This window comes from Oncorhynchus clarkii, chromosome 5 (genome assembly GCF_045791955.1).
Source record: "Oncorhynchus clarkii lewisi isolate Uvic-CL-2024 chromosome 5, UVic_Ocla_1.0, whole genome shotgun sequence".
Lineage (NCBI taxonomy): Eukaryota > Metazoa > Chordata > Actinopteri > Salmoniformes > Salmonidae > Oncorhynchus > Oncorhynchus clarkii.
In genome coordinates this window covers 29364223-29392043 of record NC_092151.1, presented here as the reverse complement: position 1 = coordinate 29392043, position 27821 = coordinate 29364223, and the positions used below count along the sequence as shown (strand labels likewise).

Sequence of the window (27821 nt, the reverse complement as noted above, 5' to 3'; positions counted from 1 at the left end):
AACAGAAGGACAAAGAGAAACTTCAGAATGGACTTTTCAGTTTTAACTTCAAGTTTTGTTGTCAACAGAGGTTTCATCTGTCTTTTTGAATGTGTTTTTGGCACACTGGCGTGTTTCTGTTTGTATTCTTCTTGGTGTGTGTGTATAGTGGTTCTCTCTCTCACTTTCTTGAGTGTGTGTTGGGGGAGGTGGGAGGGCCCAACCAGCTGATGTCATTCAGTGCAGCAGGCAGATCCTGAAAGAGGCCCTTTGTTGGCAGCCTGTAGCACGAGTGAGTCCCTGTGCTTCTCCTGCTAACGGACACACACACACACACACACACACACACAGGGGACAGGAGCGGGAATGGCACCATCCGGACTGCCCTACTGCCCACTCAACTGACACATCCGCATGTCCAGCACGCTTTCGGACACTTTTGGGTCGTTTCTGCCTCCTCCGGAGAGGAGCTAACCAAGACCAGAGAGAAAAAAAAGATGGAGCCGCTTGGACTAGAAAGTTTGTAGACTTTTCTGGCAGCACAGAGTTCGCTTTTCTGTTTGGTGAAAGAGAGGAGAGAAAAGGGTAATAACAGCCAAAGATTCTGAGGAGAACAGCAGAATCCCTTGTTCCTTAACCTTTTTTGTCTTGTTCTTTGTTCATGTTCTTTGTCTTTTCATGACCGACCACAAAACATTTCAAACTTTTTTTCTGTTGATCTTCCGTCGAAAGGTAACCGAAGGGACACTGGGCCGACAAACTAACAAGATTTTTAAAGTGGAAGCGAAAGAAAGCAAATGAAAATGTTGGAGATTTGCCTGAAATTGGTGGGGTGTAAATCTAAGAAAGGCCTCTCGTCCTCCTCCAGCTGCTACTTGGAAGGTAAGAATTTGAGGAACTGCTGTAGAGGGGTTGGCATGGGGTATTGCGAGTTTTGTTTTGGGATTGATTCTCAGAGAAAGACAAAGATGGTCAGAGAAAGAAAGGAGAGGACAGTGTAGAGGAGCTGGTTGTGCTGGGCAGGGAGGTGAGAAGGTCGAGAGAGGGAGAAGATGAGCTCTCTACGCCTCTGTCGTTCCTGGGCTCTGGAAAGCGGAGGAGGGGGAGAGAGGGAGAGCGAGGGAGAGCGGAGGGAGAGGGAAGCCAGACACACTGGCTCGGTGCAGAGGAAAGAGGGGGGGGGAGAGAATACAAGGAAATCTGATTCCCGGCTGGGCCCGTTTTACTTTTGTTTATGAGGAGAGAGGATCTTATCTAAATCTACACTTTCCTTTTTGTGCTTTGCTAAGATTTACATCTTGTTTATTGCTTTTCTACGTTATGAAGTGCAAAGACAAGTTGAACTGAGTTGTAGAGTTTTTTTAGGACTAAATGCCTTATAAAGTGTGCTATTGTACTTATTTTCCAAGCCTACACTCTGCCCTACTTGAAACAAAGATGAGCTAAATGGATTAGCCTGAATCAAAGATTAATGGAATTCTGGGAAATCCGGAGTACATTGAGTTTCAACCGTGAAATTGTTTTGTAATGGAAGACTGTGAAATGGCCCATGTCACATGCTCCCAGGCAGTGGTGTAAAGTACTTAAGTAAAAATACTTGAAAGTACTACTTAAGTAGTTTTTTTGGGTATCTGTACTTTACTTTACTATTTATATTTTGGGCAACTTTTACTTCTACATTCCTAAAGAAAAGAATGTACTTTTTACTCCAAACATTTTCCCTGACACCCAAAAGTAGTCATTACATTTTGACAGGAAAATGGTCCAATTCACACAATTATCAAGAGAACATCCCTGGTCATCTCTACTGCCTCTGATCTGTCACTCATTATACACAAATGCTTTGTTTATAAATTATTTCTGAGTGTTGGAGTGTGCCCCTGGCTATCTGTAAATGAAAGGAGAAAAAAAATGCCGTCTGGTTTGCTTAATACAAGGAAGTTTAAATTATTTATACTTTTACTTTTGATACTTAAGTATATTTTAGCGATTCCATTTACTTTTGCTACTTAAGTATATTTAAAACCAAATACTTTCACTTTTACTTGCCTAATTTTCTATTAAGGTATCTTTACTTTTACTCAAGTATGACAATTGAGTACGTTTTCCACCATTTCTCCCAGGATTGCGTAAAATGGTCCCGGAACACATTCCAGCAAAGTGAATGTTGATTAATCTTTCAAACACACCCTTTCATATAACTTTACATACACAAAAATTAAGATGGACCAAAAAGCATGTTGAATGAACAGTCTCTGATTTGGAATTAAGTGTTTTTCTCTTAAAAAATGAAGCAATTCTCTCTGGAAGAATATCCACTGAATGAATTTGCAAGAGGAAAGATAAACCCAAATGTAATCTTCTTTCAGTTGACATTACTGATAGCAACAGTATGTGTTACAAATTCTTCAATAACTCCTAGCAATTTACACCTGTCCCCCTCTGTGTGGCAGGTTCACTCACCCTCATGTTTAATGCCCCAATGTTTGACCTAACCACAGTAGAGCTGACTAGTCTACAGCGGCACCAGCCACAGATCCAGATAGGATCTCCAAACAGTGGTTAGACCTCCAGATCTCAGGCTTGATCCAGCATCAAGCTCTTTGTCACCCGTCACAGTTGTCAACAGCCAGGTGATGCAACAGAATCGCCCCAGCGTGAGTTATTTTCCGTCCTTCACCTCACGTGGCTTGGCTCTACATCATGGAACTGGAAAGTTTGGACCTACTGTGTTTTGATCTGAGGTCAAGAAGGTACTGGTTGTGATAAACTCCACCAGGCCAATCTCTGTATCCTGTGTTCTGTCAGTGTGTTTGGGGTTAGTTTCAGCTCATCAGTTCATCTCTAATACTCATACCATCTCTGTCATAGAGTGCCTCGATTTCCACACATATTTCATCACTGCTGGATGGATTCTCTTCCCCAGTAATGTAGTCAGGATATGATGTAATCCCCGCCTCTCCACGAGCTACTGCTGGATTTCTAGCTTTCCTTCTTTCTTTTTAGCCTCATGTTCAGTCTCATTCCATTTCTATCTCTGATATCATGCAGTGTATCAGTCTGCTGTCACTCTTCACTCACTAAGAGCAGAGGTGTTTGTGGTCAGTAAAATGGATATACAGTATGTGTAGGGGGTTGGCTGTTCTAGTGCCCACACACCAGTCTGTCCCCTCCACCCTCCTCCTCTCATGTCTTACTCAGTACACTCATGTGTTTATCTTCCTCCAACTCTGTTATTTCGTCACCATGCAACCTTCGTTTGCCAATGTTTATTCTCCAAAATCGAAGAGCTTATTTTTTCCGACTTGAATCATAGCCTTGGAGTTCGATTGATTTCAGCCGCTCACTTTCAGAAATCAAGCCGTCTTTCCTCATGTGCACCCTTGCGCTTGTAGCCTATTGTTAGAAAGATAGGGATTCTCAAATGTCATGAATGATTATAGAGTGAGAGACCTTCTTTCTGCTCATCGTCTGAATGGTTATGTTCTTGCTCTGCAATCCCAATCCACTGTTAACAGGAGGCCCCTCTACCAGTGGCTCAATGCTGGGGAGCAGAATGTGTTCAGATGCCTCTTATCACAGACTCCTCGGGAATGTTCATCATGCACATCCCTAATGTCTGTCCTGTGCCCAGCACCCAGTTAGAGCCCCAGCGCATAGCACCCAGCCGGTGAGCAGTGTGTGGTAACCATGGATTTATTTGATCTCTCTCTGTGGCTCTCATCACACTATGTATGCCCACAGTAGAACACAAAATAGCCTTCCAGTCTGCATTTCACCAGATTGCTCTGTCAGGGCTGTTGGCTTGACGTAAGATACAAATAAAGATCATAACAATCAAGGATCAGTGCTTTGCCAGGGTTCACTATATCACAGCATCCCTGTCTCCTGAATGGATTATTTAGCATAAACTCAGTAGGTTAGCCTACTACCAACAGGCCTGTCCTTTCTCTCGGGTATCACTATGGCCTCAGCAGATGATCAAAAGACTCTCCCTGGCTTTCTCAGGCCGTGACCGAGCTGAGGAGGTGTGTGGTGAGAGGCGCAAGGTGCTGAAACAGCTGATTTGGCCACACAATGAAGTCACCATCACACAATAAAGTCACCTCTATCTCTTCCCCTTTCTCTTTCCATTGTTTCCACATCTCTTCTGCAACACTCTCTCTCCAGTTCTGGTGACATTGATGTGTCATCCAGATACCTCTCAGGCTCTCAAACTCCCATTATTTGGGTATAATGAGCATAATCTGTTGTTGTAGTGCCTGTAAACAGTTATTTCACACCTTATTGGAAGCTTATCACAGTTAGAATTTCCCTTCTTACTACAACATTGCAGGCAAAGATGGGTCAACTCTTATTGGAGAGTCTTGTTATTGAAAACAATGTCTTGAAATTGAAGCAAAGCCATGGTACTCCAGGAAATGAAAGGTAAGTAGTGCAGAGATGGACAATGTTATCGGCCTGGTCTTAATGAAAGATATCAGTTCATATTGCTGCCTTTAATATCATAGTCAAATCACAGCTGCTGTGCAGGCCAGCACAATAGTGCAACCATGAAACTTTTTCTGAGAAATGTTCCTTCGGTGTGACGGGGGGAGTTTTTTCTTTAAAGAACAGGCTACATATACAGGTGTGAATGACTTTAGTGTTTGTAATGTGTTAAGTGTCTGTGTGTGTTCCTGGAATAGCCTGAAGACTGAAATGTCAGTACATTGAGAATGTATTTTTCTCTTATGTCTGTTTCTATGACATGGTGATAGAAAGTCTATTGACTTGTTAGTTGTTGGTTTATTTAACACAGATCTGATCGACTCACTCCCAGTTCCCGATCTCGCTCTTTTCCCCCAATGTCCACTTGTTTAATAGATAAAGACATGTTCTCACATTGGACCTGTCTGTTGTGTGTTCCAGAAGCTCTCCAGAGACCAGACTTTGAGCCCCAGGGTCTGACCGAAGCGGCCCGCTGGAACTCAAAAGAGAACCTGTTGGCCGGGCCCAGCGAGAATGACCCCAACCTTTTTGTTGCGCTGTATGACTTTGTGGCCAGTGGGGACAACACTCTCAGCATAACTAAAGGTAAGAGAATGTGTGTGAGTGTGTGTGTGACAGAAAGTTGCGATCAAATGCAGTACTGTGACTTAAAATGGAACAGTCCCCAGCTCTGCACTGTGAGTCTGTCTCTGTGAGGGTACATTAGTTTCCCATCACAGAACCGTCTCTGTGAGGGTACATTAGTTTTCCATCACAGAACCATCTCTGTGAGGGTACATTCGTTTTCCATCACAGAACTGTATCTGTGAGGGTACATTAGCTTCCTGTCAGAGAACCGTCTCTGTGAGGGTACATTAGTTTCCCGTCAGAGAACTGTCTCTGTGAGGGTACATTAGCTTCCCGTCAGAGAACCGTCTCTGTGAGGGTACATTAGATTCCCGTCAGAGAACTGTCTCTGTGAGGGTACATTAGTTTCCCGTCAGAGAACTGTCTCTGTGAGGGTACATTAGTTTCCCGTCAGAGAACTGTCTCTGTGAGGGTACATTAGTTTCCCGTCAGAGAACTGTCTCTGTGAGGGTACATTAGCTTCCCGTCAGAGAACCGTCTCTGTGAGGGTACATTAGATTCCCGTCAGAGAACTGTCTCTGTGAGGGTACATTAGTTTCCCGTCAGAGAACTGTCTCTCTGCTCTGAAACGTTTAACAGTAAAACCGTCCATCATAGCCCAGAGAGCATCAACAGGCTGTGTGAAAATACTCCCTCTGGTCTTGTTGTTGTCAGGGACCTGCCTTCGTCATGGGGTCAATGTGCAAAACGGCCCTTATCAGCAGTAGATAAACAGGACTGTGTGTGTGAACTGCTTGTGTTTTTATCTTCATTTAAAAGTTCTGACTGCGCTGAGATGGGTACAGTGTCCTCTCGGGGGGATGGGGAGGGTTTAGACTGTCTGGAAATCCACATATTTGTGTCCCGTTCCCTATCTCTCCTTGATTGTCAGCTAGGTCAAACATATACAGGCTAAGACAACGTAATGATTCCATGTGTCAGCATTAAAACATAAAACAAATCATTGGACGAGCGCTGTTGCTACCTGCTACTGCTATTGCTAACTAGCATAGCTGGTCCCATTGTCGCAAAGAGCTCTTTCCACTGGAGCGGCTGGAACACAATGCAGCAGGCAGGAGAGAGAGAGATGCAAAAATTCATATTTATATATGAGGAAATAAAAAGGCAAAATACGTTATGTAATAAGGCAATCTAAATAGTTGTGTCACTAAGGCTATATAAGGGTAGATTTTATACAGAAGTCTATAAAATAAATATTGAATTTAGGGCTTCAATTAGGGCTTCTTACTAAACAAGTTGGGTTGGCATCGTATCTTCATATCTCCAAATTGAAAAGTACAGTTTTCATGTTAATGTTTAAAAATACATATATTATTAACTAATACACTTTTGCATGAAACTCTCTTGTGAATTGTAGTTTATGCTGAGCCGCTATGCTGAGTCTAAAACCAGGATCAGACAGTGACGTCAACCCTGCTAACCCCATAACCAATGGGAAAAAAACCCAGTGTCACAATCTGAGTAAACATTACATTAGATACAGTGGATTAACCACTCTGGCTCAGTCTCAGAATACTGAGTATGTGGCACTTTCATGTTGGTCTATGATGCAACTGGAAATAAACGTTAGCACAAGCTCCTTGCAAGCATTGCCTCAATTGTGTAGAATGTAGAACCTTTAGGATAGTAACTATACTAGTAATTTATAGCAACCAATCAACCATTCTATAGTAAGTCTCTTTTACATGTGACGTTTCTCCTTTAACCAGTAGAAATCTACTTGGAGTGGTGTCTATATAAACCGCCTGCCGTACTCCTTAAAGGTCTCGCATGTAGTGTAGAATCCCCCTGTAGTTTCCCCTGATTTCACTCTAATGGCATGTCCGTGCTGCAGGAGAGAAGCTGCGAGTCCTGGGTTATAACCATAATGGGGAGTGGTGCGAGGCACAGACCAACCACGGCCAGGGCTGGGTGCCCAGTAACTACATCACCCCGGTCAACAGCCTGGAGAAGCACAGCTGGTACCATGGGCCTGTGTCGCGCAACGCTGCTGAGTACCTGCTCAGCTCGGGTATTAACGGCAGCTTCCTGGTCAGGGAGAGCGAGAGCAGCCCCGGGCAGAGGTCTATCTCACTGCGCTACGAGGGTCGCGTCTACCATTACAGGATCAACACAGCCTCCGACGGGAAGGTGAGGATATACAGTACACACACACCTCCTACCTCTACTCTATCACATCTTCATATGTAAAGGTGCCCAGACAGAGACCAATGATGCAAGTACTTAAGTAAAAATACTTGAAATCAATTTGTTTTTTGGGGGTATCTTTACTTTACTATTTTATATTTTTGGCTACTTTTATTTCACTACATTTATGTACTTTATGAAAATATTATACTTTTTACTCCATACATTTTCCCTGACACCCAAATGTACTCGTTACATTTTGAATGCTTAGCCTGACAGGAAAATGATCTAATTCTCACACACTTGTCAAGAGAACATCGCTGGTCATCCCTACTGCCTCTCGTCTGGCGAACTCACTAAGCACATGCTTCGTTTGTAAATTATGTCTGAGTGTTGGAGCATGCCTCTGGCTAGCCGTAAATAAAAATAAGAAAATTGTGCCATATGGTTTGCTTAACATAAGGAATTTGAAATTATACTTTTACTTTTGATACTTAAGTATATTTTAGCGATTACATTTACTTTTGATACTTACGTATATTTAAAACCAAATGGTTTAAGACTTTTACTCAAGTAGGGTTGTACTGGGCAACATTTACTTAAGTCATTTTCTGTTAAGGTACTTTTACTCAAGTATGACAATTGGGTACTTTTTCCACCACTGCCAGAGTCCTATGTCCCCAAGTCCTAAACATCCATGGGTTTTACCTCTCTCTCTGGTTAAGTGATTATTGGAGGCAGCTGTAAGTGACATGACTGTCTCACTGAGCTCCTCTGGTTATACAGCCCATTACGCTGTGGCCAAGGCAGACGGTGGGCTTTAGTGGAGGTCTCCACAGAGCAGCTTACTGTACCCCCTCTGGGAAAGGCTCATTTAGAGAGGACACGGCAGGTCTGGAACTGGTTAAGGTTAGAGGCCTATATTTCAACACTCTAAAATGGCCTCTCCTCTCCTTCATGACCACTGACCACAATAGAAAGATGCTGAGGACCAAATCCAGGTGAAAATACAGTGAGTGGAAAAATCAGTACCTAATAGTTCATTATCAACCTATTATATTTTCAGCTCAACCAGCATCATCATTCATTGCAGAAGCCTGTCCGTTTGAAGAAAAGGAGGCTGTATGTGACTGTTAGGACACACTGTTATTGTGCTATACCAACCGTTATTAGTGGTCAGGAGGAATGGAGACTGGGAAAGAAGTCGTACGAGTATTAGGATAGTCAGTCTGCCAGCTGTCTTCTCCCCTCTCTTAACCCAGCTGTCTGTCAGGCCAGCTGAGGTAAACCACCTCCACCGCAGGACAGCTGCCATCCTTTCTATGTCATACGGATCCCAGCATTCCTCACTGCACAGAGGTGAGCGAGTGGAACGGCATGCACGAGAGGAATGCTCCAAACGACCTCTCTGTTCCACACCAAACCAGCACGCGCACACAAACACACACACGTAGACAAAATGACACACACACACACTGGTCTCGTGCGTGTGTGTGTTAAAGTATCAATCTCCTACCCTCCCTATCCCCTGCAGTTCCGCTATCTCCCACTGTGCTCACAATCAGCCGGCTGGAATGCAGACTTTCCCAATATGTGTACCTCTCCTGTCTGTGGAACACTCCTCATATCACCCCCACACAACACAGTGATTGACAGTATTCTGATCAGCCCAGATTCTTGTGTTAATGAAATTGAGCTCCCGCTTGGATGGTTTTTACTGAGACAGGCCCTGATAAGTGGTCAAGTTGGAGCTTTAAGCTGAATGTGAGGTAGTTGAACAACGGAACAGGCCTCTTTATTGTTCCAGACCCTCGGATGCGGCTCTTTTCAGGTTCTTTCACGACCTACCTACTCAGTTAGTACCTACTTACATTATCTCCATTGACATTATGTTATAAACTCTGGAAATCTATCCATTTATGAAGATATGAAGAGTGCGGAATGTTTCCACAGTGGAACACAGGATCTGGGACTGTGGTCTTATATAAGACATGGACAATGGAAAAGACTGTGTTCAGTCAGCCTTGACCAATATCTCTCGCCAGAGATCATCTGCTGCTGGAAAGTGCTTTTCTTGCTCTACGTGCTTTCTGAGTGTGCTGCTTTTCCACATATTATCATATCCAGCCAGTTCAGGTGATTCATACTACAGAATCATTTATCTATCCTCTTTGGTGTTCATCTATTAGACACTTTAATGTAATGTTACCTATTTAATGTCTATGTAACTCGAGCTGGATTTAAACCCACATCTCCGGTGTTGCTCCAACCAACCTCTCACTCCCAAGGTCATTGAATCTCCTTTCTGTTATGGGCTTAACAGTCATAGTCTCAACTGGAAATGGTCTCTTCCCTCTTCTCCCTTTCCCCAGCTATATGTGTCGTCTGAGAGTCGATTCAACACACTGGCAGAGCTGGTTCACCACCACTCCACGGTAGCCGATGGCCTCATCACTACACTGCACTACCCAGCGCCCAAACGCAACAAGCCCACCATCTATGGCGTGTCACCCAACTATGACAAGTGGGAGATGGAGCGCACCGACATCACCATGAAGCACAAGCTGGGCGGGGGCCAGTACGGAGAGGTCTACGAGGGGATCTGGAAGAAGTACAGCCTCACCGTGGCCGTCAAGACCCTCAAGGTACACGTGAGATTAAACCATCAGAATGAGTTGATGACAGTGTTTTTGTTTTATTTTATTTGTCACACACACCGGATAGGTGCAGTGAAATTGTTTTACAAGGTCCGCCATAATAGTAGTATGGCGCTCATGGATCAAATTAGGGTTAAGTGCCTTGCTCAAGGGCACATCAACAGATTTTTCACCTTGTCGGCTCAGGTATTCGAACCAGCTACCTTTCGGTTACTGGCCCAACGCTCTAACCGCTAGGCTACCTGCCACCCTAATGTAGTGCTGTAGTCAATATTGTCTGTAGTAGTTCGTTTTTGTATTTATTTTTTGTAGTAGTTAATAGTGCAGTTGTCAATATTGTATTTTAGCTGCTTGTAGTCTTAGTTAGGCAGTTGTAAAATAACAGTGGAGTTTCAGGATGGTGTGATGGGAACTGGGAACTGTGCTGAGTATACCACCACCTGGTGTAGAACAGAAGAAGGTTACCCAGTTTAGACATCTGCTGAGCAAACACACTTATTGTAACGCTTCTATAGGTAGAAACATGTGAAGCTAGCCATGCGTATAGTCTACAGTGCCATCAAAGTATTCACACCCCTGGACTTTTTCCACATTTTGTTACAGCCTGGATTTAAAATGGATTACATTTAGATTTTTGGTCACTGGCCTACACACAACACCACATAATGTCAAAGAGGAATTATGTTTTTTGAAATGATAAATTAATTGAAATGGCTTGAGTCAATAAATATTCAAACCCTTTCTTATGGCAAACCTAAATAAGTTCAGGAGTAAAAAGATTGCTGAACAAGTCACATAATAAGTTGCATGGACTTGTGTGCAATAATTGTGTTTAACATTGTTTTTTAATGACTACCTCATCGCTGTACCCCACACATACAATTATCTGTAAGGCCCCTCAGTCAAGCAGTGAATGTCAAACACAGATTCAACTACAAAGACCAGGGAGGTTTTCCAATGCCTCGCAAAGAAGGGAACCTATTGATAGATGAGTAAAAATAACTAAATTAAAAAGCAAACACTGAATATCCCTTTGAGCATGGTGAAGTTATTAATTACACTTTGGATGGTGTATCAATACACCCTGTCACTATAAAGATACAGGCGTCCTTCCTAACTCAGTTACCGGAGAGGAAGGAAGCTGTTCAGGGATTTCGCCATGAGGCCAATGGTGATTTTAAAATCAAATCAAATTTATTTAAATAGCCCATCTTACATCAGCTGATATATTAAAGTGCTGTACAGAAACCCAGCCTAAAACCCCAAACAGCAAGCAATGCAGGTGTAGAAGCACGGTGGCTAGGAAAAACTCCCTAGAAAGGCCAAAACCTAGGAAGAAACCTAGAGAGGAACCAGGCTATGAGGGTGGCCAGTCCTCTTCTGGCAGTGCCGGGTGGAGATTATAACAGAACATGGCCAAGATGTTCAAATGTTCATAAATGACCAGCATGGTCAAATAATAATAATCACAGTGGTTGTCGAGGGTGCAACAGGTCAGTACCTCAGGAGTAAATGTCAGTTGGCTTTTCATAGCCGATCATTGAGAGTATCTCTACCGCTCCTGCTGTCTCTAGAGAGTTGAAAACAGCAGGTCTGGGACAGGTAGCACGTCCGGTGAACAGGTCAAGGTTCCATAGCCGCAGGCAGAACAGTTGAAACTGGAGCAGCAGCACAGCCAGGTGGACTGGGGACAGCAAGGAGTCATCATGCCAGGTAGTCCTGAGACATGGTCCTAGGGCTCAGGTCCTCCGAGAGAGAGAGAATTAGAGAGAGCGTACTTAAGTTCACACAGGACACAGGATAAAACAGGAGAAATACTCCAGATATAACAGACTGAACCTAGCACCCTGACACATAAACTACTGCAGCATAAATACTGGAGGCTGAGACAGGAGGGGTCAGGAGACACTGTGGCCCCATCCGATGATACCCCTGTACAGGGCCAAACAGACAGGATATAACCCCACCCACTTTGCCAAAGCACAGCCCCCACACCACTAGAGGGATATCTTCAACCACCAACTTACCATCCTGAGACAAGGCCGAGTATATCCCACAAAGACCTCCACCACGGCACAACCCAAGGGGGGGCGCCAACCCAGACAGGAAGATCACATCAGTGACTCAACCCACTCAAGTGACGCACCCCTCCTAGGGACGGCATGGAAGAGCACCAGTAAGCCAGTGACTCAGCCCCTGTAATAGGGTTAGAGGCAGAGAATCCCAGTGGAGAGAGGGGAGCTGGCCAGGCAGAGACAGCAAGGGTGGTTCGTTGCTCCAGAGCCTTTCCGTTCACCTTCACACTCCTGGGCCAGACTACACTCAATCACAGGACCTACTGAAGAGATGAGTTTTCAATAAAGACTTAAAGGTTGAGACCATTCCATAAAAATGGAGCTCTATAGGAGAAAGCCCTGCCTCCAGCTGTTTGCTTAGAAATTCTAGGGATGACAATTAGTAGGCCTGCGTCTTGTGACCGTAGCGTACTTGTAGGTATGTACGGCAGGACCAAATCGGAAAGATATTCAGGAGCAAGCCCATGTAATGCTTTGTAGGTTAGCAGTAAAACCTTGAAATCAGCCCTTGCCTTAACAGGAAGCCAGTTTAGGGAGGCTAGCACTGGAGTAATATGATCAAATTTTGGGGTTCTAGTCAGGATTCTAGCAGCAGTATTTAGCACTAGCTGAAGTTTATTTAGTGCTTTATCCGGGTAGCCGGAAAGTAGAGCATTGCAGTAGTCTAACCTAGAAGTAACAAAAGCATGGATTCGTTTTTCTGCATCATTTTTGGACAAAGTTTCAGATTTTTGTAATGTTACGTTTTTTGCAATGTTACGTGTTATGAAAAAAAGCTGTCCTTGATAGTCTTGATATGTTCGTTAAAATAGAGGTCAGGGTCCAGAGTAACGCTAAGGTCCTTAAGAGTTTTATTTGAGACGATTGTACAACCATCAAGATTAATTGTCAGATTCAACAGAAGATCTCTTTGTTTCTTGGGACCTAGAACAAGCATCTCTGTTTTGTCCGAGTTTAAAAGTAGAAAGTTTGCAGCCATCCACTTCCTTATGTCTGAAACACAGGCTTCTAGCGAAGGCAATTTTGGGGCTTCACCGTGTTTCATTAAAATGTACAGCTGTGTGTCATCCGCATAGCAGTGAAAGTTAACATTATGTTTTCGAATGACATCCCCAAGAGGTAAAATATATAGTGAAAACAATAGTGGTCCTAAAACGGAACCTTGAGGAACACAGAAATGTACAGTTGATTTGTCAAGGACAAACCATTCACAGAGAAACTGATATCTTTCCGACAGATAAGATCTAAACCAGGCCAGAACTTGTCTGTGTAGACCAATTTGGGTTTCAAATCGATGGTATCAAAAGCAGCACTAAGGTCTAGGAGCACGAGGACAGATGCAGAGCCTCGGTCTGACGCCATTAAAATGTAATTTACCACCTTCACAAGTGTCTCAGTGCTATGATGGGTCTAAAACCAGACTGAAGCATTTCGTATACAGTGTTTGTCTTCAAGAAGGCAGTGAGTTGCTGCGCAACAGCTTTTATAAAATCGAGAGGAATGGGAGATTCGATATAGGCCAATAGTTTTTAATCTTTTCTGGGTCAAGATTTGGATTTTTCAAGTGAGGCTTTATTACTACCACTTTTAGTGAGTTTGGTACACATCCGGTGGATAGGGAGCCATTTATTATGTTCAACATAGGAGGGCCAAGCACAGGAAGCAGCTATTTCAGTAGTTTAGTTGGAATAGGGTCCAGTATGCAGCTTGAAGGTTTAGAGGGCATGATTATTTTCATAATTGTGTCAAGGGATATAGTACTAAAACACTTGAGTGTCTCTCTTGATCCTAGGTCCTGGCAGAGTTGTGCAGACTCAGGACAACTGAGCTTTGGAGAAATACACAGATTTAAAGAGGAGTCCATAATTTGCTTTCTAATGATCATGATCTTTTCCTCAAAGAAGTTCATGAATTTATTACTGCTGAAGTGAAAGCCATCCTCTCTTGGGGAATGCTGCTTTTTAGTTAGCTTTGCGACAGTATCAAAAATACGTTTCGGATTGTTCTTATTTTCCTCAATTAGGTTGGAGAAATAGGATGATCGAGCAGCAGTGAGGGCTCTTCGATACTGCACGGTACTGTCTTTCCAAGCTCGTCGGAAGACTTCCAGTTTGGTGTGTCGCCATTTCCGTTCCAATTCTCTGGAAGCTTGCTTCAGAGCTCGGGTATTTTCTGTATACCAGGGAGCTAGTTTCTTATGACAAATGTTTTTAGTTTTTAGGGGTGCATCTGCATCTAGGGTATTACGCAAGGTTCAATTGAGTTCCTCAGTTAGGTGGTTAACTGATTTTTGTCCTCTGACGTCCTTGGGTAGGCAGAGGGAGTCTGGAAGGGCATCAAGGGGTCTTTGGGTTGTCTGAGAATTTATAGCACGACTTTTGATGCTCCTTGGTTGGGGTCTGAGCAGATTATTTGTTGCGATTGCAAACGTAATAAAATGGTGGTCCGATAGTCCAGGATTATGAGGAAAAACATTAAGATCCACAACATTTATTCCATGGGACAAAACTAGGTCCAGAGTATGACTGTGGCCGTGAGTAGGTCTGGAGACATGTTGGACAAAACCCACTGAGTCGATGATGGCTCCGAAAGCCTTTTGGAGTGGGTATGTGGACTTTTTCATGTGAATATTAAAGTCACCAAAGATTAGAATATTATCTGCTATGACTACAAGGTTCGATAGGAATTCAGGGAACTCAGTGAGAAACGCTGTATATGGCCCAGGAGGCCTGTGAACAATAGCTATAAAATGACTAGAAGCTCAATAGACGAAAACATTTGGGTTTTTTTGTAAATTGAAATTTGCTTAAAACAGTTAGAGTTTAATGGCTGTGATAGGAGAAAACTGAGGATGGATCAACAACATTGTCATTACTCCACAATACTAACCTAAATGACAGAGTGAAAACGAAGCCTTTACAGAATAAAAATATTCTAAAACATGCATCCTGTTTGCATTAAAGTAATACTGCAAAAAAGGTGGCACTGGCAATCTACACTGGAGTTGCTTACCAAGAACACAGTGAATGTTCCTGAGTGGCCGAGTTACAGTTTTGAATTAAATCTACTTGAAAATCTATGGCAAGATCTGAAAAGGGTTGTCTAGCAATGATCAACAACCAATTTGACAGAGCATGAATAACTGTTTTAAGAATAATGTGCAAATATTGTACAATCCATTTTGAATTCAGGCTGTAACACAACAAAATGTGGAATATGTCAAGGGGTATGAATGCTTTCTGAAGGCAGTGTAGATGTAGCTAACTCTTTGAATATATTTTCACCTGATGTGTGTGGTTGACCCTCTGACCCTGTTCTCACCCACTCAGGAGGACACCATGGAGGTGGAGGAGTTCCTAAAGGAGGCTGCTGTCATGAAGGAGATCAAACACCCCAACCTGGTACAGCTACTGGGTGAGTTACTGGGTTATGTCTCAGGCTGCGTCTCAAACAGCACCCTATTCCCTTTATATTGCACTACTTTTAACTAGAGCCCTCAGTCTTAATTGTCTCTTTGTGAAATGCCACACTGTACTGCCATTGTCAGTGCTGTGACTAACTCTGCCTCTCTCTCTCTGCCAGGCGTGTGCACGCGGGAGCCCCCATTCTACATCATCACAGAGTTCATGACCCATGGCAACCTGCTGGACTACCTGAGGGAGTGTAACAGGGAGGAGGTGAACGCTGTGGTGCTGCTCTACATGGCCACGCAGATCTCCTCCGCCATGGAGTACCTAGAGAGGAAGAACTTCATCCACAGGTGAGACATGACACTAGCTTAACCTCAGTTTCTCTCTCTTCGCATTTCTTACCTTTCACTAACCTCCCCTGCCCCTCACTCTTGCCTATCATTTGTCCTCCCCTCCCCCAGACAGAAATATCATATGTGCGCTGTTGCTGTGAGATTGACTTTGCCCCAGCATGTTTTATTATGGCCTAGAAGATGTGATTTATGTCCTCTTTTCGATTCCCCAATTTGCTTTTAATTGTCAAGCTTGTTGAGACTCAGCTTCATACTCAAGTGCCCACGTAACAGACAACACCTAAAGACATAGATATTATAAGAGAATTGCCATCCTAAAAAAATACATCATGCTCCTCTGTTTTCACTCTGTGCTCCAGGGACCTGGCAGCCCGTAACTGTCTGGTGGGGGAGAACCACCTGGTGAAGGTGGCAGACTTCGGGCTGAGCAGGCTGATGACGGGGGACACGTACACGGCCCACGCTGGGGCCAAGTTCCCCATCAAGTGGACCGCCCCGGAGAGCCTGGCCTACAACAAGTTCTCCATCAAATCTGACGTCTGGGGTGAGTTTGAAGATGACACAGTAACTCAATGACAAATGTATTTCTGATATTTAGAATTATTTATGTCATTGTGATTACAATGTCATAGTCTTGTTTTGGCATGCAAATAGACTAATCTCTGTACTTTGTTATCCCAAACTCCCAGCGTTCGGAGTGTTGCTGTGGGAGATCGCCACCTATGGGATGTCTCCGTACCCTGGCATAGACCTCTCCCAGGTGTATGAGCTCCTAGAGAAGGACTACCGCATGGACCGTCCGGAGGGCTGCCCAGAGAAGGTCTACCAGCTCATGAGGGCCTGTGAGTACACATACATCTGTCTGTCTAAATGGCACAGCCTGGCTTCTCAAAATAGTTCTCTAACTATCTTCATCATGTTTTGTTTGTTTAATGTCTACTGGAATGAAGTAATTGAGTGCTTAATGACTAACTATACTGAACAAAAATATAAACGCAACATGTAAAGTGTTGGTCCCATGTTTCATGAGCTGAAATAAAAGATCCCAGAAATGTTCCATACGCCAAAAATCTTATTTCTATCAAATTTTTTCACAAATTTGTTGACATCCCTGTCAATATAATATATAAATCAAATCAAATGTATTTGTCACATACACATGGTTAGCAGATGTTAATGCGAGTGTAGCGAAATGCTTGTGCTTCTAGTTCCGACAATGCAGTAATAACCAACGAGTAATCTAACCTAACAATTCCAAAACTACCACCTTCTACACACAAGTGTAAAGGGATGAAGAATATGTACATAAAGATATGAATGAGTGATGGTACAGAACGGCATAGGCAAGATGCAGTAGATGGTATCGAGTACAGTATATACATATGAGATGATTAATGTAGGGTATGTAAACATTATATTAAGTAGCATTGTTTAAAGTGGCTAGTGATATATTTTACATCAATTTCCATCAATTCCCATTATTAAAGTGGCTGGAGTTGAGTCAGTGTGTTGGCAGCAGCCACTCAATGTTAGTGGTGGCTGTTTAACAGTCTGATGGCCTTGAGATAGAAGCTGTTTTTCAGTCTCTCAGTCCCTGCTTAGATGCACCTGTACTGACCTCGCCTTCTGGATGATAGCGGGGTGAACAGGCAGTGGCTCGGGTGGTTGTTGTCCTTGATGATCTTTATGGCCTTCCTGTGACATCGGGTGGTGTAGGTGTCCTGGAGGGCAGGTAGTTTGCCTCCGGTGATGCGTTGTGCAGACCTCACTACCCTCTGGAGAGACTTACGGTTGTGGGCAGAGCAGTTGCCGTACCAGGCGGTGATACAGCCCGAATTTCTTTAGCCTCCTGAGGTTGAAGAGGCGCTGCTGCGCCTTCTTCACGACGCTATCTGTGTGTGTCCGTGATGTGTACGCCGAGGAACTTAAAACTTACTACCCTCTCCACTACTGTCCCATCAGGAGGGGGCTCAGAACTCACCCTTGTGGGGCCCCAGTGTTGAGGATCAGTGGGGTGGAGATGTTGTTACCTACCCTCACCACCTGGGGGCGGCCCGTCAGGAAGTCCAGTACCCAGTTGCACAGGGCGTGGTTGAGACCCAGGGTCTCGAGCTTGATGATGAGTTTGGAGGATACTATGGTGTTAAATGCTGAGCTGTAGTCGATGAACAGCATTCTCACATAGATATTCCTCTTGTCCAGATGGGTTAGGGCAGTGTGCAGTGTGGTTGAGATTGCGTCGTCTGTGGACCTATTTGGGTGGTAAGCAAATTGGAGTGGGTCTAGGGTTTCAGGTAGGGTGGAGTGATATGGTCCTTGACTAGTCTCTCAAAGCACTATGACGGAAGTGAGTGGTAGTCGTTTAGCTCAGTTACCTTAGCTTTCTTGGGAACAGGGACAATGCTCTTGAAGCATGTGGGAACAGCAGACTGGGATAAGGATTGATTGAATATGTCCGTAAATACACCAGCCAGCTGATCTGCGCATGCTCTGAGGGCGCGGCTGGGTATGCCGTCTGGGCCTGCAGCCCTGCGAGGGTTAACACGTTTAAATGTTTTACTCACGTCGTCTGCAGTGAAGGAGAGTCCGCAGGTTTTGGTTGCGGGCCGTGTCAGTGGCACTGTATTGTCCTCAAAGCAGGCAAAAAAGTTATTTAGTCTGCCTGGGAGCAAGACATCCTGGTCCGTGACGGGGCTGGTTTTCTCTTTGTAATCCGTGATTGACTGTAGACCCTGCTACATACCTCTTGTGTCTGAGCCGTTGAATTGTGACTCTACTTTGTCTCTAAACTGACGCTTAGCTTGTTTGATTGCCTTGCGGAGGGAATAGCTACACTGTTTGTATTCGGTCATGTTTCCGGTCACTTTGCCCTGGTTAAAAGCAGTGGTTCGCGCTTTCAGTTTCACGCGTATGCTGCCATCAATCCACGGTTTCTGGTTTGGGAATGTTTTAATCATTGCTATGGGAACGACATTGTCAATGCACTTTCTAATGAACTCGCTCACCGAATCAGCCTATTCGTCAATGTTGTTGTTGGAAGCAATGCGGAACATATCCCAGTCCACGTGATCGAAGCAGTCTTGAAGCGTGGAATCAGATTGGTCGGACCAGCGTTGAACAAACCTGAGCGCGGGAGCTTCTTGTTTTAGTTTCTGTCTGTTGGCAGGGATCAACAAAATGGAGTCATGGTCAGCTTTTCCGAAAGGAGGGCGGGGGAGGGCCTTATATGTGTCGCGGAAGTTAGAATAGCAATGATCCAAGGTTTTACCAGCCCTGGTTGCGCAATCGATATGCTGATACATTTTAGGGAGTCTTGTTTTCAGAGTAGCCTTGTTAAAATCCCCAGCTACAATGAATGCAGCCTCGGGATATGTGGTTTCCAGTTTGCAAAGAGTCAAATAAAGTTTGTTCAAGGCCATCGATGTGTCTGCTTGGGGAATATATACGGCTGTGATTATAATCGAAGAGAATTCCCTTGGTGGATAATGCAGTCGACATTTGATCGTGAGGAATTCTAAATCAGGTGAACAGAAGGACTTGAGTTCCTGTATGTTGTTGTGATCACACCACGTCTCGTTAATCATAAGGCATACGCCCCCGCCCCTCTTCTTGCCAGAAAGATGTTTGTTTCTGTCGGCGCGATGCGTGAAGAAACCAGCTGGCTGCACCGACTCCATTAGCGTCTCTCGAGTGAGCCATGTTTCCGTGAAGCAAAGAACGTTACAGTCTCTGATGCCTCTCTGGAATGCTACCCTTGCTCGGATTTCATCAACCTTGTTGTCAAGAGACTGGACATTGGCGAGTAGTATGCTAGGGAGTGCTGTGCGAAGTGCCCGTCTCCGGAGCCTGACCAGAAGACAGCTTCGTTTGCCTCTTTTACGACGCCGTTGTTTTGGGTCGCTGGCTGGGATCCATTCCGTTGTCCTGGGTGGAAGGCAGAACACAGGATCCGCTTCGCGAAAGTCATATTCCTGGTCATACTGATGGTGAGTTGACGTTGCTCCTATATTCAGTAGTTCTTCCCGACTGTATGTAATGAAACCTAAGATTACCTGGGGTACCAATGTAAGAAATAACACGTAAAAAAAACAAAATACTGCATAGTTTCCTAGGAACGCGAAGCGAGGCGGCAATCTCTGTCGGCACCGGAAGTACTATATATAATCCATCCACCTGACAGCTGTGGCATATCAAGAAGCTGATTAAACAGCATGATCATTACACAGGAGCCCCTTGTGCTAATAAAAGGCCACTCTAAAATGTGCCGTTTTCCACCGATGTCTCAAGTTTTGAGGGTGCGTGCAATTGGCATGCTGACTGCAGAAATGTCCACCAGAGCTGTTGCCAGAGAATGTTAATTTCTCTACCATAAGCCGCCTCCAACGTCAGTTTAGAGAATTTGGCAGTACGTCCAACCGGCCTCACTATCCACAGACCTTGTGTATGGCGTCGTGTGGGGGAGCGGTTTGCTGATGTCAACGTTGTGACAGTGCAGTTATGGTTTGGGCAGGCATAAGCTACAGACAACGAACACAATTGCATTTTATCAATAGCAATTTGAGTGCACAGAGATACTGTGATGAGATCCTGATGCCCATTGTCGTGCCATTCATCCGCTGCCATCACCGTGTTTTAGCATGATAATGCACAGCCCCATGTCGCAAGGATCTGTACATAATTCCTGGAGGCTGTAATTGTCCCAGTTCTTCCAAGGCCATACTCACCAGACATGTCACCAATTGAGCATGTGTGGGATGCTCTGGATCGATGTGTACGACAAAGTTCCAGTTCCCACCAATATCCAGCAACTTCGCACAGCCATTGAAGATGAGTGGGACAACATTCCACAGGCCCAAATGTACAGCCTGATCAACTCTATGCAAAGAAGATGTGTTGCGCTGCATGATGCAAATGGTACTGACACACACCAGATACTGGCTGGTTTTCTGATCCACGCCCCTACCTTTTTTTAAGATATCTGTATCCCCAGTCATGTGAAATGCATAGATTACGGCCTAATTTATTTATTTAAATTTACTTAATTCCTTCTATATCCCTGTAACTCAGTAAAATCTTTGAAATTCTTGCATGTTGTGTTTCTTTTTGTTCAATATAGTTGAAACATGTCTGCCAATATTGAAAAATCCCTGAATGTGAAATAACCAGACACATTCATATCATGCAGACAGTTTTGTGATTGGTACCAAACCTAATTTCCTGTTCTCTCCCTATCTCCCAGGCTGGAAGTGGAACCCGACCGAGCGGCCCTCCTTTGCTGAGACCCACCAGGCCTTTGAGACCATGTTTCAGGAGTCCAGCATCTCTGACGGTGAGTGTCCTTATATTGTCACAATTACTCACGTTATAGCTGAATTTAAGACAACTGTAACTCTTAAATTTGAGGTATTATCTGTAGGTTGTGTGCTAGATCAAACCAGATTGAGAGAGAATAGCATCTAAGCACTTCCAGACAATATTTGGGTCAGTAATCTTTCAGCTTAGAGGAGTTAATTTGCCATCTGTTTTCCAGGTGCTGTACTCCAGAGCTGTTTAAGGGTTATAAGAGCAAGAAGTAGGTTAATACACAGTCTCTGATGCTGGTGTGTGTGTGTGTGTCATGTGACAGAGGTGGAGAAGGAGTTGGGCAAGAAAGGGAAGAAGGTGGTGCTGGGCCCCATGCAGCAGGCTCCACAACTGCCCACCAAGACCAGGACCCTCCGTAGGAACGTGGACCGAGATGGAGACAGCCCTGGTGAGATTCGCCTAACATACCCCTCTTCTCAATGCATTGCACCCTTAAGTGTTTTTAACCCATATTTAACAGATGTCAAAAGAGCTTTGGGACAATTTATTGAGTGTTCAAACAACTGATGATATGCATATCTGTGTGTTCACCCAGACGCGTTGGAGCCGGAGGTGGCCGTGTCCCCCATGCTCCCCAGAAAAGAGCGTCCGTTCCTGGACAGCAACCTGAACGAGGACGACCGCCTGCTGCCCAAAGACAAGGACAAGTCCCGCAACAGCCTCTTCAACCTCATCAAGAAGAAGAAGAAGACGGCGCCTGCCCCGCCCAAACGCAGCAGCTCTTTCAGGGAGATGGACGGACACCCGGAGAGACGAGGGCTGGCGCCTGACCACCGAGACGACTTTAACAACGGCAACTTCAGTGATACACATACCAACGATCCCAACAAGGTTCTGGGTGCTAACAACAACGGGGCAGGGGGTATTACCAACGGGGCGCCCACCTACCCGGGCCCCTTGTTCCCCCCTCATCATGCCAGGAAGAAGTGTACGCCGGTGGTGCCCAGTGTAAGTGGTAAGACTGCCACCACTCCACCCAGCGAGGAGGATATAGTATCTAACTCGAAACGTTTCCTGCGCTCCTCCTCGGCCTCCAGCATGTCCCCAGGCTCGGATCGCTCTGAGTGGAAGTCAGTCACGCTGCCCCGCGACCTGCACAAAGGCCATTTTGACTCGGGCACCTTCGGGGGAAAGCCCGCCCTGCCCCGCAAGAGGGCCAACGAGAAGCCAGAGATCAGCATGCCTCGCATGGGCACCCTCACCCCCCCACCCCGCCTGCCCAAGAAGACAGAGGATCCATCAGATGAGGTGTTTAAGGACGCGGAGTCCAGCCCCCTGACGCCCAAGCTTAGTAGGAGGCTTCCAGGGCAGGGGGTAGACAGCTCCAAGACCAGCGCCCTGCAGGCCGAGCTGCTCAAGCCCAACGTGTTTCCCACTCTGGGGGCAGCTGGGGACGAGTGCAGGGCCCGCCGCCACAAACACAACCTGGACTCCTCCGGTCCCAGGGAGAGAGGCAAGTTCCAGAAGCCCAAGCCTGCTCCCCCTCCACCCCCGCCCTCCAGTGCCAAATCAGGCAAGATCTCCCGCAGCCCCACTCAGGAGCTCCCCTCTCCCTCAGACTCCCACAACCCATCCAGCCCCAGTGACCAAGCTCGCTCTCTCCTGGAGGGCCACAAGAAACTCAGCCTCAGCACCTCCTCTAAACCACAGCCATCAAAGACCTCCTCTTCCTCAGTGTCTGGCTCCACCTCCAGCCCCCTGGGCTTCTCCTCCCTCACCTCCCCAGGAGACCAGACCTCTCCCACAGCCTTCATCCCCCTCATGAACACCCGCCGCTCCCTGAGGAAGACGCGTGCGCCCCCAGAGCGCCAGCCCAACTCTGCCATCACCAGAGAGATGGTCCTGGAGGGCACGGAGCTGCTGCGTGCCGCCATCGGACGCAACTCTGAGCAGACTGGCAGCCACAGCGCCGTGCTGGAGGCGGGCAAGAACCTGTCCAAGTACTGCGTCAGCTACGTGGAGTCCATCCAGCAGATGAGGAACAAGTTTGCCTTCCGCGAGGCCATCAACAAACTGGAGAGTAGCCTGCGCGAGCTGCAGATCTGCCCTGCTGCCATTGGGGGCACCAGCGGAGCACAGCAGGACTTCAGCAAGCTGCTCTCGTCTGTCAAAGAGATCAGCGACATCGTTCAGAGGTAGCGGAGAGGCCACACTGACTGAAAGAAAAAGCAGAACTTTAATGAACTTCCCCCTTCTCTCTCACTGCATGTAATGTTCCATAGTCGTGTCTTCTACACTGTGGTCATGCTGAACTCACGTTGAGGTGGAGCGCAGGGCATGCTGCAGTGGCACTGGACAGTTTGAGCATGATGCACACTTCGGAGAAATAGATGTTATGCAGCCTTACAGGATGTCGGAGGACACTTCAAACACTAGACTGTGGTTACCATGCTCAGAATCAAAATAACCTTTTTGAGTTTTTCCTCATGTGTTTTGTCTGAAAGCCAGAGAGGCCTGGGCCCAATTCTGCATCACGTCACCTTTTCATCAATCATTTTCTATGTCTATCATGTCACAATAGACAAAAAGCATATCCCATTCTTTCCTTTACTGGCAGAGTTGCAAATGTGCCACAAACTTAAAGCCTCATATGGCTGAGGATGCCTTTCAGCTCTGTGGAGACAAACAGCCAAAGCGTCTGAGTGAAGTGTCTGGAAGTGCACATTGTCTCTCCACCTCATTTACCGTTTTCCCCTCAGCTTGCGACATCACCCTTCATGGCAGATCTCTGTGGTGTGAGATGAATGGTGAAGATGTGACTGTCAGTATTGAGTTTGAATGGATGCTAGTAGCAGTAATGCAGCAAAGTGAGCAGGAAGACTACCTGGGAACATGTTGTTTCTGTGCACAAGATCTGAATAGAGTGCCTTAAAAAACACTGGCTTTGGGAATTACATTGATAAACTAAAACAGAGCAATATAGCCTTATAAATACTTATGTGGATGAGGAAAATTGTAATGTTTCTCCTTCAGGCAGGCACATGACTGTCATATACTGAACACTACTGGAGAGGGACCAGGGAACTCCAACTTAGCTCCGATGGATTTGAATGTTGTTTCCATCTTGTCCTCTTGACTGACCATTTTATTACATTCAACACACACCACTTACAAACCTCACAAAAGCCTTCTGTATTTGGATGGACATCATGTTTTAATGTATGGAGGATGCATAACCAGATATACAGTGAGAAATTGACCATTGATTATAGGGCAGTTATTTCTTACCAAACCAATGAAATGCCACTGTGTAGTCAGGGGGTGACTAAGATATTCTACTTGTCGTTTAAATAATGCATTTCTTTTCAGTATTAGTTTGTGCTGTTCCCCACACCCTTGCCCTGACTGACTGCCATGCCTGAGGACAAAGTCAACCTGAAGCTGCCTTTACTTCATGGTACTGTTCATGTTTTTTTTATTCCCCCTCTCCACTACTTAGATTTTTGTTTGTGTGTCCGAGCCACCTCACAATTTGACCTATTTTGCTTTCCTTTGTAAATACATATTTTCTCCCTGTAACCTTGGTGCAATTTGTTGCATTAAAATGCAAAGCAATTTTGCTACTTGAAACCCATCAATTGAATCTGTTCTTACTCTACTTACATGTTTACGTGCACAATGTGACAAGAATGACAAGCAGTACAACAGGTTATGTATAATGTATTTTCTGTCTAGAGCATTTTGTCATTGAAATCATATACACGCAAGAATGCATTTAAATGTTAACACAGCTCCTTCAAAATGTATACATGTACGTTTTAGAACGTAGGAGGACCCATCTCTAGACATTCCCACGCCCCAAAATTAAGACAGCAATGCATCATGTTACCATTGGTGTATTAAAATGAGTTAGGGTGATGGCACCCTATCCCCTTAATAATCCCGCCAACATTGGGGAGGGGACCACTATCATCGTAGAAGCAATTTTTCCATACTTTGGTCATAGTTTTATCCAATTTCATTAAACATTACATGGAGAGAAAAAACCTAACTCAAAAACAGTGACATTCTCCACTCCACCTCCTACAAGCAAGAGTTGAGTGGAATCGACAAAGCACTAGTTTGAACACTTCCACTCCCCTTCTACTCAGACTGAGGATGAAGAGTGAAGAAACAAAACGATGGAACCACCAAGTAGCACTATTGAGTAGAGGGAGTCTGTCCAAACATTTATTCATAGAAACTATGGGCTCAATCTAATCCGCATAGCGGTTGTTTTGGCAGTGTGGAGGTTTAACTGCATTAGAGCTGTCAAATCCACAAGCGGCTCCGGGCATTATACATAAAGCGTGCATTGCCATTGGCTACACAGAGCTGCATTAAAATGCAACTTGTTTAGAAGTTCATACATTGGAATGTGAGAAGTAATCTACACCTTGATTTGGCTGATTTGAAATGAATCCTAATTTGAGTGATTATTTATTTATAGCCAACACTTTCTTGTTATGAACTTCGATGGGATGGGTGTGGCGTCATGACAATGATCAAGAGCACCTCACTGATTTGACAGCTCCAAAACATCAGCTATGCTTTTAGTCTGCCATCCCTGGCTAATGTTACAGAATTCCCAAGCATGAAATAAACATGCCGAGATGTGTGTATCTTCAATCTCTGGGTTGACCAATCCTCTAAATAGCATGGTCACCTACAGAAATTGAGCTTGAAAAAATTCCGTATAACTATTTCCGTTTGGGGCCGTTCTGGTGGGGCATGTTGCTTGGTGTTGTTACTATACAAGCCTGTGAGGAGAGTGGGCTGGGGTGAGGGACCACAGGTGTAGGGTTAAGATGGAAGCTGATCGCAGCAGGTAGCCTAGTGGTTAGAGCGTTGGGCCAGTAACCGAAAGGCTGCTAGTTCAAATCCCTGAGCGACTAGTTGAAAATAAATCTATCAATCTGTCTTTGAGCAAGGCACTCAACCCTAATTGCTCCAGGATCCCTGGCTGTGACACCACTCTCCGAGGGTGTCTCAGGGGTAGTGGGATATACAACAAAATAACATTTCCATTTCACACTTGTACATGTAAGAAACAGAACAAATATAAAACAGCCCCAATTTGACTTTTGTTTTTAAATCCTAGCTCTGGATTTAAGGGGCAACATCTACCTTTCTTCACCAGCACCCCTGTGTTACACCAGTTACCATGTTTTACACAGAAATATCACCATATTGTAAAACAGTTTGTTTATTTGACAGCAGTATGTAGCGCAGCAAAGAAAAGATGAAACAGTAATAATATTAACCATAAGGCAACAAACGACAAAGAAAATGCTGGTAAGGACAGACAGATTCTATTGATATGGTCTGGGGGGGGGGGGGGAGAGGAGGAAGTTGGTGCAATGAAACTGATGATCTGAAGGAATCCTTCCCCATAAAGGAAAACGTTTGTTTTCTTAAGTGTCATTAACTTAGTTAAAGAAATCCCTGCACACAGACACACTGTAGTGGCAGGAAAACACCCAGAGCCTTTCCTGTGACATCCTATAGGGAGAAAGACAAGTAGGTTGGGGAATTCCAGGTCTCTTGGGCTTTAAAGTGTCTCTCTACTACACTAGTGTTGCCACTCTGAGGTGTACTGTAGAACACCATTAGAGGGATTCCATCTCTGCCTAGTATCATAGCTTTACCATAAGGACCAGGGGGCAAAGCTTTGGGTAGAGACAGTGGATACCTGTTCTAGACCAGGTTCAACAACTGGACCAAACACACACGCACACAAACACACACACCGCTAATAGTGATCAGTAGCGGGCCGCGTCATACATTACATAATTTCTTTCACTAACCATCTCCTCCCCCGGAAGAGACCAAGCCATCGAGGGAAATTTTTTACTCATACACATTTCAGTTCAATTAAAATAGTCCTAGATCATTAAACCATGCAGGAGTGATGCAGGGGGAGAGATGCGGAGAGAGTGTCTAGATAACTCAATGTCAGTGGAGGTTAGACTATACAGGCTTGGTTGGTTTCAGATGTGCTAGATGAGACTTGATTGATAATATAGTAGAAGCTATAAAAGGAAACGTTAAAAAAAGTATTTCTTCAGGTTTACCCATCTATGTGTCTTTATACATGGAACTGGAATCCCATGGCAGATGAGCTGGACTGAATGATGAGGAGGAGGAAGACGTGAAGACTACGACCATGTGAAAAGGTGGAGGAGGATGCACAGACAGGAAAAGAAGAGGAATAACGAGGGAGGCAGAGGGACGTACACTACTACACAACCCAGCCAACCCATCCCTTGTTCCCTCCCTCCATCCGTGCCCCACCCTCATGCAGTCCCAGTGGGGAGGGGATGATGGAGGATGAGGAGAGAGAGGGGGGGAGGTGGAGAAGGACACAGAGAGAGGCGTTGGTCATTAGCAGCCGCAGCCTTCCCTCTGGGGCTGTGGTTCGTTGGATAGTGGGCCTCCCTGGGGGGCAGAGGGCTTGTGTTGGACACCAGACTCTGCAGCGTTCAGGTCCAGACTACCGTCCTGGATGTTCTGGTAGATCTTCTTAGCCGCCTCCAGGAAGGCATCCTCCACGTTCTCACCCCTGGGGAGAGGACACCCACAGTCAGTCACCCGGTTAGGAACACAGTCAGTCAGTCACCCGGTTAGGAACACAGTCAGTCAGTCACACGGTTAGGAACAGTCAGTCAGTCACACGGTTAGGAACAGTCAGTCAGTCACACGGTTAGGAACACAGTCAGTCAGTCACACGGTTAGGAACACAGTCAGTCAGTCAGTCAC

The 27821-nt window shown here is 45.2% G+C and overlaps 2 protein-coding genes across 5 annotated transcripts in view; one reads left to right on the top strand and one right to left on the bottom strand.

Annotated features, from left to right (window-relative positions):
- On the top strand, nt 1-24657 carry LOC139408629 (tyrosine-protein kinase ABL1-like). 3 transcript variants are annotated; one of them, XM_071152742.1, is made up of 12 exons: nt 1-564; nt 712-861; nt 4891-5055; nt 6932-7227; nt 9597-9869; nt 15286-15370; nt 15539-15716; nt 16079-16263; nt 16409-16561; nt 20959-21048; nt 21346-21471; nt 21619-24657. In XM_071152742.1, exons 2-12 carry the CDS (start codon nt 777-779, stop codon nt 23220-23222), a joined length of 3240 nt encoding a protein of 1079 aa, XP_071008843.1. In that variant the 5' UTR covers nt 1-564; nt 712-776; the 3' UTR covers nt 23223-24657. The 3 variants fall into 3 exon arrangements, 2 of the variants coding, with proteins under 2 accessions (XP_071008843.1, XP_071008842.1); XR_011634306.1 differs by having other exon boundaries at nt 25-861; nt 21619-23997; nt 24057-24657; XM_071152741.1 differs by having other exon boundaries at nt 25-861.
- Nucleotides 24219-27821, bottom strand: part of LOC139408630 (ras-related protein Rab-14) — a 59314-nt gene continuing 55711 nt past the window's right edge. Inside the window, exon 8 of one of the 2 annotated variants that reach the window (XM_071152743.1) lies at nt 24219-27624. In XM_071152743.1, coding sequence (XP_071008844.1) covers nt 27447-27624 — 178 coding nt within the window. In that variant the 3' untranslated portion in view covers nt 24219-27446. The remainder of the gene's footprint in view (nt 27625-27821) is intronic. The other variant, XM_071152744.1, reaches the window with a different exon arrangement.

Bases quoted from the DNA above. Each gene is read 5' to 3' on its own strand.
- LOC139408629 (XM_071152742.1), top strand. From the start codon at position 777: ATGAAAATGTTGGAGATTTGCCTGAAATTGGTGGGGTGTAAATCTAAG. The intron at 9,870-15,285 runs GTACACGTGAGA...TCACCCACTCAG, and splicing joins TGGCCGTCAAGACCCTCAAG to GAGGACACCATGGAGGTGGA. The intron at 16,264-16,408 runs GTGAGTTTGAAG...CCAAACTCCCAG, and splicing joins CATCAAATCTGACGTCTGGG to CGTTCGGAGTGTTGCTGTGG.